This window comes from Microtus oregoni, unplaced genomic scaffold (genome assembly GCF_018167655.1).
Source record: "Microtus oregoni isolate MIOR12 unplaced genomic scaffold, Mior012 000011F_ref0000422, whole genome shotgun sequence".
Taxonomy (NCBI): Eukaryota; Metazoa; Chordata; class Mammalia; order Rodentia; family Cricetidae; genus Microtus; species Microtus oregoni.
In genome coordinates, this window is record NW_024543070.1 from 34,081,480 (window position 1) to 34,095,000 (window position 13,521).

Below are 13,521 nucleotides of genomic sequence, written 5' to 3' on the forward strand. Positions count from 1 at the left end.
CATTAGCACCCTTTAGGTATTCTAAATGTGTCGTCAATATCAGTCAAAAACCATTAAAAGCAGGTGTTGTTCTTATTGGCATTTGACTCCTAGGACACCTCCCCAGGTGCGAATCATGGCTTCCAAACCATCTAAACACTTCTTTAGTTTGTGCATCTAACTCACTTTTCTCTTAGAAATATGGCTTCCTTACAGTTACTTGTAAACTCTCATAGAAAAGGGCTACTTAAACAAAGATAGCTACAACTGACCAGGTGATTTCAGAATGAGGAACACAGTACAAAAGACCAAAATACTGTAGATAGTATTTACTCAGCTTTGACATTCAGCACTTGTCTTTCTTCGCATGGTGTAGGTGTGCTGTTTTCTTTTTACTTTTGTTTTGTTATTGTTTTGGTGGTATGTGTTTCCTGATAAAATTACATGGACATTCTATAACATGAATAAAATAAAATTTTAGTGCAATCTCACTTATATACACATACTCACAGACATACAAACACACACACATACAAAGTTTCATAATTAGAAATAACATAAAACATTTCTGTATTCAAAATTGGCTGATAAGTTGAAGCTTAACAGGTAGCATTTGAAGTAAATCATTGTTGAAAATACAATTCATCTCATGCTAACTTTATAGAAAACACAACTTGCTACAAACCTCAGCATTATACAGTAACTGCTCAGCTGCTTTTTCACGAGTGACTCATCAAAACCAAGGGATGTAGTAAAGGCTAAACCAAAAGACAAGGGTTTGGGGCATTATTGTTTTGGGAATAAAGTGGCTGTCCTTTGCTGTAGATTTTTTGCTGTGACTTGTAGGCACTGTGTGTGTGTGTGTGTGTGTGTGTGTGTGTGTGTGTGTATTTATTTGTCTGTAAGGCAATTTATAAGTAGATGAATCTAATCCTGATCCATGAATGTTTGTGTGTGTCAGGGACTGACAGCATACGCTCATGCATCACTATAGCTACACCTAAAATGGAATGTATCAAGACTTTCATATGCTCAACATAATATATACACAAACACACACCAACCTACATATTCGCAGACAAGTACACAGGCTCATAAAGTTACACATGCGTGCAATCATGAACATAAAAGTGTAAGTGTTAGGTATTGTTAGGTATCTCTCCCTTTACACCAAAATCTCCTCACACATGGCTAGACCTCATGTCCAGGTAGGTACTAACTATTCTATTGCAGCAGGTACATACACAAACACACACATGAGTATATGCTATATCATTTTTTGACATTTTCCCCTACACAGGTAAAGCCTCTCAGACACATACATGGAAGGGGATCACATTCAGCTAGTTATAGCCTCATCTTAAGCCAAATTCACAAACAGACACAGACAATAAATAAATGCCAGGACCAGCAGACTTCCAAACCATGAATCATCTAATAACACATTTAAAGACACACAACAAGAGAGAGAGAGAGAGAGAGAGAGAGAGAGAGAGAGAGAAGGTAAAAACAAAAGTGCATGACTGTGAAAGAGAGAAAGGTTTCATAGTCAAAGCCTCCTAGACACACACAAGATCATGATGCCAGGTACTGCTACATTTCCTATTTTTCCCGACCAAAGCCTTACAAGCAGGGCTAGGTGTCATGACTTAAGAATCTTCATAACCTTATAGCCACAACCACCACATGATAGTTTGGTACCAGGTACTGCTCAGAATCTTCTCTTCTATAGCCACTGACACACATACACGAGTGGTGATAGGTCATGTGAAGTGCTCCCTCCATAACAACTGGAGCACCCATGAACACACACATAAACACACTTACCTCCATGCATGTACACACACATAAATGCACTAGTATGTACCGTGTTGTGCCTGTTATCCCTTACAGACAACTTGCATAAACATAAACTGGTAGGTGGCAAGACATTCAATGTATTTTCCTCTGAGTGAAAGTCACCGATGACTAAGTTTTTCTTCCTGATAAGTTGCTTTGAATACACAACCAAACCTATGGTATATATCCCTGAAAATACACGTAGGGCTAGGTTCAGGGCCTTTTGTTTCTTTCTGTCCTACATTAAAGGCCCACATATATGAATTCTCTCTCTCCTCATTTCCTCTGTCTCTCTCTCTCTCACACAAAGACACAAGTACACATACAAACACACAAATAAACACACATACACACATCTAGGTATCATCTATTGGCACAAAAATGAAACAAGTTGAAAGGAGAGAATTACATACATTCTTTACAAGTGACAATCTAAAAAACAAAACACACATGAAAATGAACAGTCTTAGAAAACTGGTTTCAGATTGGGCACGAATACTGAAGAAATGTGCAAAATGCATCCAGGTTTGACACAAGTTCACGAAGAGATTGACTATGTTTCCTCAGTGTACTAGAAAACATACAAATTGTAGAATAAATTGGAGAAATTGCTACAAATGAGAAATAGAAATTTATGAATTAAAATGTCCCATAACAAAATGAGTGCAAGAAATGAGGAAATTCAGTGAGGAAAATAGTGGTTCAATAAGGTTGTGTTTAGTATTACTTTAATTTTAGGCTATTTATGATCAGTGTCGGTATAACAAGCCATGACTAATTGATGATGTAACTTTCAAGTTTATAAAGTAAAGGTTTTTACACAGCCTGAAACACTGGTATTAAGGAAAGGAGAGGGCTCTTAAAGAAAGATTTGCATGCACTCAAGACATGGTGAGCAATTTTTAAGAGAGCCTGATTTTACGTTATAGACTATTTTTTCTTTGAAGACAGGAATTCCTGGGGTCCTGTTGATGTTGCGCTTATGGGTGTTCACAAGACAACAGTGTACAAATACAGCCTTTCACCTTGGAAAGACAAGAAAAAGACTGAACACAAATCGCACCTTCAGAAACCAAGTCCATTTTCACAACTGAAAGGCAATCCTCAAGCAGAAGAAGCGTGCTGGTGATGCTGACTAGCTAGGATGTCCCTACACAAAAGACACAAAGAAACAAAGCCTTTTGCTCTAATTCTGTTCTTACAGGACCCCACGTGCAGTCAAAGTGTGTTACCAAGCATTCTCGTGCGGACACAAGTCACAGATTTCAACCTGACCAATGAGAGAGTCCCGATTGTCTATCCAATCTGATTGGCTCAGTTCTGTACATGTGACCAATGGGGTCACAGAGCATGATGCAGATGCAGAGCTCGAGCAAAGCTAACATACAGTTGATGCTAGTCCTGGAAGGTTGAAGGCAGCACTTTCACATCAAGGACAGCAGTGGCAGAGGCAGTACCTACAGAGAGTATATGAACCCGCGAAGTTGGAGGAGGTCATTCTGATCTACTCAAACAACACCAGGTATAACCTGATTGACTGTTGTCTTCCAAGCTGTTTTGTTTTAATGGGACCCGCACCGTTCTCTCTCCCTCCATCCCTTCCTCTCTCCCCCTCTCCCTCTCCCTCTCTCCCTCTCCCTCTCTCCACCGTCAAAACAACTTTGGAGTGCAGATTTGGTCATGAGCCCTTATTCCTACTGGTTGACGAATGAGGATCCCAAGCCTGGATTCTGAGCTACCTAGGACTCTGTTCATCATTCCTTTGTCTAAAGAGTCTGTACCAGCTGAGACACCCAGGTCCCATGACTGTGGACCGCCCCAGGATGACCACAGTTTTCTTCTGTGTCCTCAGTAGCATGTTTTAGATTCCCTCAAAATTTACATTTTGTGTCAGGCCTGTCAAAAATAGCAAAGTCATCTGTAGTGGCAGCTGTTTTCTGGTAATTGATTAAATTTGATTATTGGAGCTGTAGGCATTGTAAACTGTATCCTCTTCATATGTTTATTTGTCACCTTTTCTGTTATAATTGTCCTTCTGTTCTTCAGTAATGAACTGAGATTGAGCTTGAACATAGCCGGTTTCATGTGCTGTTGAACTTGCAGGAAAATTTCAAGTACTTTGAATGGATTTTCATGTCTAAGAAAATAGACTGCTGGTTTATAATTTCTTTTTATTTTATATTTAGATTATTTTCCTCTATTTACTTACTTATCTACAAGTATATTACAACACACACTTATGAAAGTCTAAAGAAAATTTGTGGATGGAATTCAGGGTATTATTACAACATGTGGGATCAAGGGAGGAAAGCTCAGATCACCAGTTCTTGTAGTAGGCTCCTGTAGGCTATGTAGAACGTGTTGGAAAGTGTCTCTTTCTTCGTCCTTATTGAACACTTGGACAAATATTAGAGTTATTCTTTTTGAAAGTCAGGAAAAATCCACACATGAGGGCATTCATATCAGTCTTTCATTTTCTTGACATTTTATTATTGAAAGTCTTCAATGCAATATATTTTGATTGGTTTCCCCCTCCCAGTTTTCCCCAACACCCTCCTATCTTCCCATACAATCTAGAGTATACTATGTCCTTATTCACTTTCTACTATAAGAAAAGGAAAGAAAAATTTAAATAAGGAATTAAGACCTATAAAATGTCCCCAGAAAAGGACAATGAGTCCAAAAGTCTACTGCATTTCAGTAGAGTCCATTTGTGCTTGACATAGATTCCAGTGCATGTATCCTACCAGGAGGAGTGGTTAAGTTACCCAGTGAGAATCCATTGGAGGAAACTGTTTCTTCTTTCCCATTAGGGAACAAAAGCTGATGTTTTCCTGTTTGGGGATAGAACCCTGTTTCAACTTCCCATTTTCAATGACAGAGCCCTCATCTGGCTTGAATGGTTGCATGCTTGTGTGTATTGCTGAAGTCTCTTTCAGTTCATGTGTTCATCAATTTTTTTTTGTTTTTGTGGAATGTTCTACTACATCTGGCCCTGAGTATCTTTCTGCCTCCTCTTCTGACTACCTCAGCTCCCTGAAACTCAAGGGAAAGTTTTCACAAAGCTTTCCAATTGGAACTGAGTATTACAAAACTTCACACTAGCTCTACATTGTTATAAGACTCAGGGTTAGATACATCGCTCACTAGAAACGGCTTCACTGCTGTGTGCTCTTTGAGACGTTGATCTATTTGTATAACAGTATGTCAATAAAAATCATTCTGTTCACTATGTTGCAAAATAATAGTAGCAGGTTTTCCTGTAGCCTAAGAACTATCTGCTCGGTTTCTTGCCCACGTGAGCTGTGTCAGTAATGGCGTCCATGTCCTGAAGGGGCCTAAATCCAATCAAAAAGTGACTGGTTACTGCCATTGTACTTATTCCAATATTGCTCCAGTCCGTTGTGCTAATGGGTCACTGTTGGCTTAGGGTTTATAGCTGGATGATGATGATTATCTTTTTCTTCAGTAGAATGCAGAATACATTTCTGTATCATGAGTGCTGATCAGCAGGGGTGAGTCTTCTAGCAGTTGAAGCACCAGTCAACAACTCCATGTTGGTTGATAAAAATGAGTGTTGTATTTAACAATAGCGCATAACAATAACATTGCATCATTGCAGTAGCGTTGGCAGTAGAGGTGAGCATTGTGGTTTTCATGGGGCCTATTTTCTGGTATGAAAAAGAACCCAATTATATCAATGAAAACAAATGATTTTGGAGGGATTTTTCCAAAGAATATTGAATTATCATGCTTATTACTAATCTGCATAGTTTTTACATGCTAACTTTTGATTTCTGAGAGGTTACACATCTTTAGAAATTTGCCATTTGCTCCAGTTTCACAATTCATAGGAACATAAGTTTTCAAATTATTTCCAAATGAAGGATCAGAGCACCAGGTTAGTCAGCCTACAAAATCAACTGACTGGTCCTCATCGTGGCTCAAAGAAATTAGGGACTCTGTCTCTGTGATCTGAAAAAGCTTGGGATAAAACCGGACTCGCTGAACATAGCGGACAATGAGGACTACCGAGAACTCAAGAACAACGGCAATGGGTTTTTGATCCTACTGCATGTACTGGCTTTGTGGGAGCCTACGCAGTTTAGATGCTCACCTTACTAGACCTGGATGGAGGGGGGTGGTCCTTGGACTTCCCACAGGGCAGGGAACCCTGATTGTTCTTTGGGCTGACGAGGGAGGGGGGCTTGGTTGGGGGAGAGGGAGGGAAATGGGAGGCGGTGGCGGGGAAGAGACAGAAATCTTTAATAAATAAATAAATTTTTAAAAAAATAAAAAATAAAAAAATTAATAAATTAAAAAAAAAAGAAAAAAGAAAAAAAGAAATTAAAGAGCCTGCGGGATGGGGGTCTTACCTAGATGCTCTGTATATATGTTATTTCCCATAACCTTGATGTTACCGTGGGATTCCTAACAGTGGGAAAGGTAGTCACTAACTCTTCAGCCTACTTAGGTACCTTTCGCTACTCCTAGGTTTTGAGTTCAGCCTTGATATGATAGTATGTGCACAGTTGTACAGAAGCATATTATGTTGTGTTTCATTGATGTCCCTAGGAGGCCTGCCCTTTCCTGAGAAGAGATGAAGGGAGGGTATGTCTGGGGGAAGAGGAAGAAGAGAATGGAGCATGGGAGAATGTGAAAAGTCATGTCAGGGTAGAACATAAGAGAGAAGAATTAAAAATTCATTTTACTGTTAAAAAATAAAAGGTAACAGTACTAGGAAACTTGAGGAATTGGAATGAGAAATGTGTTGACATTGTCAACTACTATGTAGACTTTTTGTTTTATCTCTACATAGAGAATACAGAAACACTGGGACATTTATTTATATGTTATCAGGAAACATCACCCTTGTTACACCTGCCCTCAAAGTAACAATGTCAGAACTTTAAAAGGAGAAGAATATAATAATGTAAATTGAATGAACATGTATAAAACCTTCAAAATTATTGAAAGATTACAAAATTAAAGATTAAAAACAAGTTGTAAATGTACAAATAATTAAAAGGTATGATTGACACAATAGATTTCTGAAAAATGTTTTATCAGTTGAGTTTTCATGAAAGCAAGTGACTAACACAGAATGATATACCACATTATTTAAAGACTACTTTTCATTATGGTGTTAACCAGAGTGATATCATTATATTCACCAAACTATCTCAGAGTAAAATATACAATTCGTGACAGGAAAAATAAGTATATTTGATGGCATAGACTGCTAAAGGATTACATTAAAATCTAATAATGTAAATGTTTTTCTTAGAAATGACATTCCTTTTCCTCAGCATGGGACAACACGTGCAAATTATGCTTCATAATTTTTCTTATTCTCTCCAATTTTGTTATTTCTGCAAGAATCCTGATTCTCCTTTGCTATTTGTACTATGTACTTATACTAAGAGTTTTTCCAATGTTTTTGTAATTCTATGATTTCCATTGATTAGGTTATTAAGAACTTAACAATGAATAAATATTCAAAATTTCTCCTAATGACTTATTCAGAAACGGTTTGGTTTGCATAGATTTTAAAATTCATTTTATCTTCAGATATGTTTACAAAATAAATAGGATATCTTATCCATACCAAAATAAAACCCTTGTTAGTTGCCCAAAAAATGTCTTCCAAATGATTTTTTAGAAGTAGCAATATTTACTATAACAAGACCAAAACTTGACTATAAATTTAAACTAAATTTTCTCTTTTTTGATCAATTTTGGTAAAATTGCATCTGTTTTGCTTGTTCTTTTCAATAATCAAGCATTTATGCCGTTGCAATGTTCACTCTGGTCTATTTCTTTAAGTTTAGTTCTCATCTTCAATACGTTTCTCAGTATTTCTTTAGAGTTTGGTATATTCTTGTTTTCTATGACCAAGAAGTTCACTGCAAGGTTGTTTGCATCTGTCACACTTGTCCATGAAGAAACAGAAAGATAAAAACTTTACCCCTTGACTTACTTCTCATTGTTTTTAATCTGGTTTAATTGGTTTATTCTCATTGTTTTCTCAGTTGGCATGGAAATTATCAAGAACCTTTCTAGCAAGAACAGAGAGGAGGAGAGCATGCAGCTGGCCCTTGCCAGCACCTATGAAGAGGAGACCATCACAGATCACTATGTCATGCTAAATACCCTCGGCAAAGGGGCCTTTGCTGAGGTGAAGTTGGCTTGCCACCGCCTCACAAATATGAAAGTCGCAGTTAAAATCCTTGTGAATGGTGAGGAGAGTGATGGTAATAATAGGAAAGAACTCAACATCATGAAAGAACTAGACCACCCGTACATAATAAAGCTCTTCCACATCATCACCAGCAAAGACCACACCTACATGGTGTTGGAGTTTGCTGCTCATGGCGATTTAGTCACGCTCATTGAGAAGGGTGGTCCTCTTCAGCAGACACAGGCCCAACACATCTTCTGCCAGATTGTGTGTGCAGTGCACTACTGCCACGATAATGACATCGCACACAGGGATATCAAGCTTGATAACATCCTGCTTGATGGCAAAGGAAACATCAAACTGTGTGACTTTGGCCTGGCCATCAGAGTCAGCTCTGGGCAGAAGTGCAAGGGATTCTGTGGCACAATTGAATACTGTGCTCCAGAGCTATTTTATGACACAGAGTATGATGCAAGGGCAGTTGATATCTGGAGCATGGCAGTGGTTTTATATGCAATGTTGGCAGCGAGCTTCCCATTCAAAGCAAGAACCTATCCAGACATGAAGGAAGTGATGCTGAATCCTATATACTATATTCCTTACACACTCTCTCAAAACCGTTTGCTTGTGCACCTCATTGCGCACTTGTTCACTGTGAACCCTGAGCAGAGGCCCACAATATGTGACATTAGGCAGCACCAGTGGATCAGAGACAGGGAAGAATTTTGGAAACTCCCATCATCCTCAGAGTCATTCTGTAACAAACCAAATCCCAGCATTGTGATGGCTATGTGGGGTATGGGCTACCATCCCAAGGCAATTAATGATTGTCTACGTGAGAAAAAATTCAATAACATCATGGCCACATACCTCATTTTAAACCATGGATCACCTCAGGACCACACTAAATCTATCACTAATTCCTTGCAGGCCTGTGTGGCTGTGTCATCAGCAGATCCTCTCATGTCCCTTCCTCCTAAGAGGAGAGTGAGTGAGCCTGCCCTTCCCACCCTCGCCTTGCAGGTTGAACATCAGGGGCATGATGAGAAATGTTCAAGCAAGCAGGGGGGCAGAAGCCTGAGCATGCCTGCCACCCTGTGCTGCCTGCTGGAGGAAGAAAATCCTCCCCACCCAGTACCCACAAGTCCTTCTGAGTTTACTCCTCTCCTGAGCAGAAGTCTGGCAGTAGGTAGCGTGGTTTGCAAGGAGTGGTCCTCAAGATGCCCAGTCTCTGAGGGCATTTCTTCTGCACAGTGTTTGTCCTGTGAGAAACCCCAGGAAGTGAGCACCCCAAAGAATAGCTCAGATGCTCAGAGTACACCCTCTGTAAGAAAGGAACGGGAGACACCTCAGGGTATGAACACTATTGAAACCCTTGGAACTCAGAGATCTTCTCTTCAGACAACATCCAAGAACAACTTAAAAGGCATCCTTCCCAAAGATGTAAGTGCAGCCTCTGCCAGCAGTCTGTCCAAAGGCTGGAAGAGGGTTAAAAAGAGAATTGGGAATTGTGTGAGATTTCTGTGCTGCTGTCTGCCACTCTCAGAAAAAAGCCATGTTTCTCAGAAGGAAGAGGCACCACTGGAAGGAGAGTGCAGTGCAGGTGCGCACACACAGCTAAATGGGGTGCCCAAGATGCACATCATTGTTTATTAATCTACATGTTTTATAATGTCCTTTGCGACCATCACATGATAGCTAGTTTAGGTAAATTAGGAAATCTTATTTCAAAAGCAACTCTTCCACCACCTTTAACCTGAATTGTTTAAGCTAACGTAGACTTTAATGGTTGAGAAGTAGAGGCTGTAGAGGCAGCCAGAAGTAGTGTTGGATAAAGGAAGAAAGAATTATAGATCATCTAAGGCTTTGAGGGAAGAAAACTGAAAAGACCGAGAAAGAGTATGAGAAAAAGAGCCAACTGAAACAGATGATCCAGAAGGATATAAGAGTCAAGACTCTGAAAGATATAGTTCCAAGTTCTTAAGACTGTGCCTTCCATATGTCATTATCATATTACATATCGAATCAATGTAGAGGATGAGACATTGGGTTAGCAGTTTTCTTCACTGAGATAGACAAATTGGGAGCCGTGCAGGAAATCCAGATGACAGAGTGTCCTATACTCCAACAGAGAAGTCCAGCACAGGGGGTCGTAAGCTTTCATCTACCACAGGCTTTTCCAGAGACAACGATTGTTAACAGGAGGTATGTCTAATGGCTGGCCTTCAATAGCGTCCTTTTCAGAGAGAAGCCCTCTGCCACAATTCCCCCTAAAGATACCCTTGAATTAGGAGCTCCAATGTGCCAGATATACAACTTCAGCACTCATTCTTTGGTCTTTCCCTTCAAGGTTAAGTCCAAAGGAGATGATTTTTCACACTGGAGAGAGGTGAATCTCCTTCTCCCTTCCCCCTTCCTTTTTAATGTGTTAGCAGGCGGTCTGTATCCATTTCCCTCTTGTCACTGGCGACTCTCCCACTGCATGATGGTTCATTCTAGCTGTTGCTGAAGGGGTCTTTAATGTGGGATGTTTGTTACAACCATCTTTGCCTCCTACCAGGAAAGTGACAGCAAGCAGGAAGAAAATGGGTACCACTATAGAAGAAATCCTGGAATGTTGCTCCAGTTTGCAAGGTGAATATTGCTTGATTTCCCTGGTGTACAGTGGACACATTACTTAGTCTTTAGTCTTGAAACAACTTTTTGATTAGATTCCATCATCTGGGTCAGACCTAGACAGAAACTTGTGACTATATATTAGAAGTACTCAGCTAGAATCCTCTTATGAAAGTCATGTTGAAAGAAAGTGTTGTCATGGATAATCTCCACGCAGAACAATTATGTAACAAAGAATGGCCACTCAGAAGGGACTGAAAGCTAGGGCTTATCTGTGGGTCTCATGGCTGAAGGCAGCACTGAGCCCACTACTATTCAACTTGTTGTATTGGAGAGGTGTCTGTGATTTGCTATATCATTGATACTGATCCACAGAAAGATAAGCATGAGACTGCCAGAGTCAACTGTTTTCAACTCCAAGGGACATGGTCATTACGCTCATGATGCAGATAAACAAAGGTAAGGGGACAGACAACAGAGTCATGGATTCAGAGTGATGTTGGGATAAATTGTGGCAAGTAGCTCATCTTTCCCCTCTTCCCCTAGCTCTTTTGGAGGAACAGTTTATCTATAACAGGTGAACGTCATCTTACCCCAGTATGGAAGAACAATCACTGAAACTGGCAAGTTGCTTAGTCTGTACTGGGTTGAAGAACCATGACAACCAGAGTACACACACCCTTGCAAGGAAAACCAGACTGGAGTGGCAGACCTTCTTGTTTATGTGGCCATACCTGCTCTGCATCAGTGGTGATTACTAAGGCAAGTATCATTCGTGATATACTTTACTGAATGCAGTGCCTGGGAAAGGGAGACTTGGGTGCTATAGCCAGGACCCTGAAACCCAGGAGATACAAGCGATGATAATCATGGGGTCCAGACTCACATGACAGACTCTACAAAGGCAAATCTCAGAATGAACAGTTGTGATTTTTATTTTGATATTTGCCTTCGGTCTTATGATGACTTTCCCTGATACTAAAGGCAAGTTGCTATCTTTAACCTTTTACCTTAGAGAACAGAAGTCGGCTGAGTTTCAGACCACTGCATCCATTACTTCCCTCCTTTACCACCTCTCTGTTGGATTAAGCAAAGGCAGGGTCCATTATTACCAGCTACTTGCTGGAGGAACTTCACATGCTTCATCCCAAAACTGTCCTCACGTGTCTTCCTCACAGATTACAACGCTGAGTCCTTAGATGCTCTTCTGGACATAACATATTTGGTTGGCACAATGCTTAAAGTACACCCACTGGCTGCTTGACACAGCCACTGTGAGCTGTTTGGTAGAGGTGGGTCACATGGAGTTTCCCCAAGTCAACTCCAGATGTCTTATTGGTCACCTTTCTCTCCTATTATCTGCAGGTTCCTAGGGACATCATCTTTTATGGAAGCTCATTTTCACCAAGTATGTATCCTGTCTAATGTAGACAAGAGGACGTGAGATGAGGTGCAGGAAGCAGAGTGCCTATGTTTAGACATGCTGGTGGGAAAATGCTTTTATTCCTTTGTTCCCAGAGCCTGGTGCCTTTAAAAGTTGCAGGGATAACATGCGAAATCATTCCCTGCCTTCTGCTGTTCCTGATGAAACTCTAATAATGTTGGCCTAGGAAAGGTCACCTTGGATGACAGTGAGCATATACCTGACTCTTTAGTCCCTGAATTTCATAAAATAAACCTGCCATTACCTGCCAAGACCACATCTCTTGTGCCTCTGCATGTTGAACTCTCAGTCAGTTTCCTTACTGATCTACAATATTCCTTCTCTTGTAGGTGCCTGGCCACATTCTTAATAGTGACCCAGAGAATTCCTATCCTGAGGAATTGCACACTCAACCCTGGTGTCAGTGATGAAAAAGGTCATCTCCGAGTTTGGGAAAGCTCAGAAGTTCTACACAGCTTCAGGAGGACATCCTGCGCAGGGCATTGGGATGGCTCATGTTCCAGAATCCACTACAGCACCTGTTCCAATTGTCATCAAGATCTGAGCATAACAGAAGGATCCTCTAGGAAAGCCGTCCAATGTATGTTACCTTTAAATCTCCAGCATACATTCATGAGGTGTGTTTTTGGATAGTGTAAAAATGTCACCTATGCCTCTCTTTCCTCAGAGATGACGCTGAAAAACTACCTGAGCAAAGAAAGAACATGCCACCCTTGTGACACACGAGTGTATGTCTGCACAGCCTATTAACTGGAGTTTCTGAAAAGGGCAGTTTCTTTGGACCTTCTCTCTCAGGCCACCAATCAAATGAGGATGGTACATTTTTTGAAGTCAGTCACTTATACTGTTTCCTACTGGTATTGGATAGAGACAACACACAATCAACAAATACCAAAGTACCAAAGTAGGTTTCCAGCTGAATTTACACTAATTGGCAAATAGAACATGTATTTTTCTGAGAGGAATTCAAAGGACTCTAAACTCTCAGAGACCCCTGTTCCTCCACTCTTTTCACTATTGTTTAGCTGACAGATCTTTTTTCAGATAGACTTGAAAAATGTCAATCTTCTACCCAAGCACTAAATGTGACATTCAACTGGGTCTAATCCTAAAACTGATGGCAGAGGACAGGAGCGATTCATCCAGACCCTACACTTCTAGTTCCAGCCCTTCACACAAAGTCTCTGAGATCCACAGCGTTGGACAGGGAAAAAAACAGAGATGGAAACATGGATTCAAACACAAATACCAGCCATAGACCCACCTACATCACATCAGCTGATTTTGTCAGGGGCACCATGGAAATCAAGGCAGAGAAAATGATCTGTCCACAAAAGTGTGCAAGTATACAAAGGCAAACAATAAGGAACCCATTAGAAAACTGAACATAAATTCAATTATTATACTTGACCCCCATGCAAACTCTACAAAATTCATGTAAGATATGCAGAAGAGATTTACA

At 40.3% G+C, this 13,521-nt stretch overlaps 1 protein-coding gene across 1 annotated transcript; it reads left to right on the forward strand.

Annotated features, from left to right (window-relative positions):
* Nucleotides 1-7,855: 7,855 nt before the first annotated feature.
* Nucleotides 7,856-9,655, forward strand: LOC121453185 (sperm motility kinase X-like). Its single transcript, XM_041659720.1, has one exon. The coding sequence runs from the start codon at nt 7,856-7,858 to the stop codon at nt 9,653-9,655; it is 1,800 nt and encodes a 599-aa protein (XP_041515654.1).
* The last annotated feature ends 3,866 nt before the right edge of the window (nt 9,656-13,521 follow it).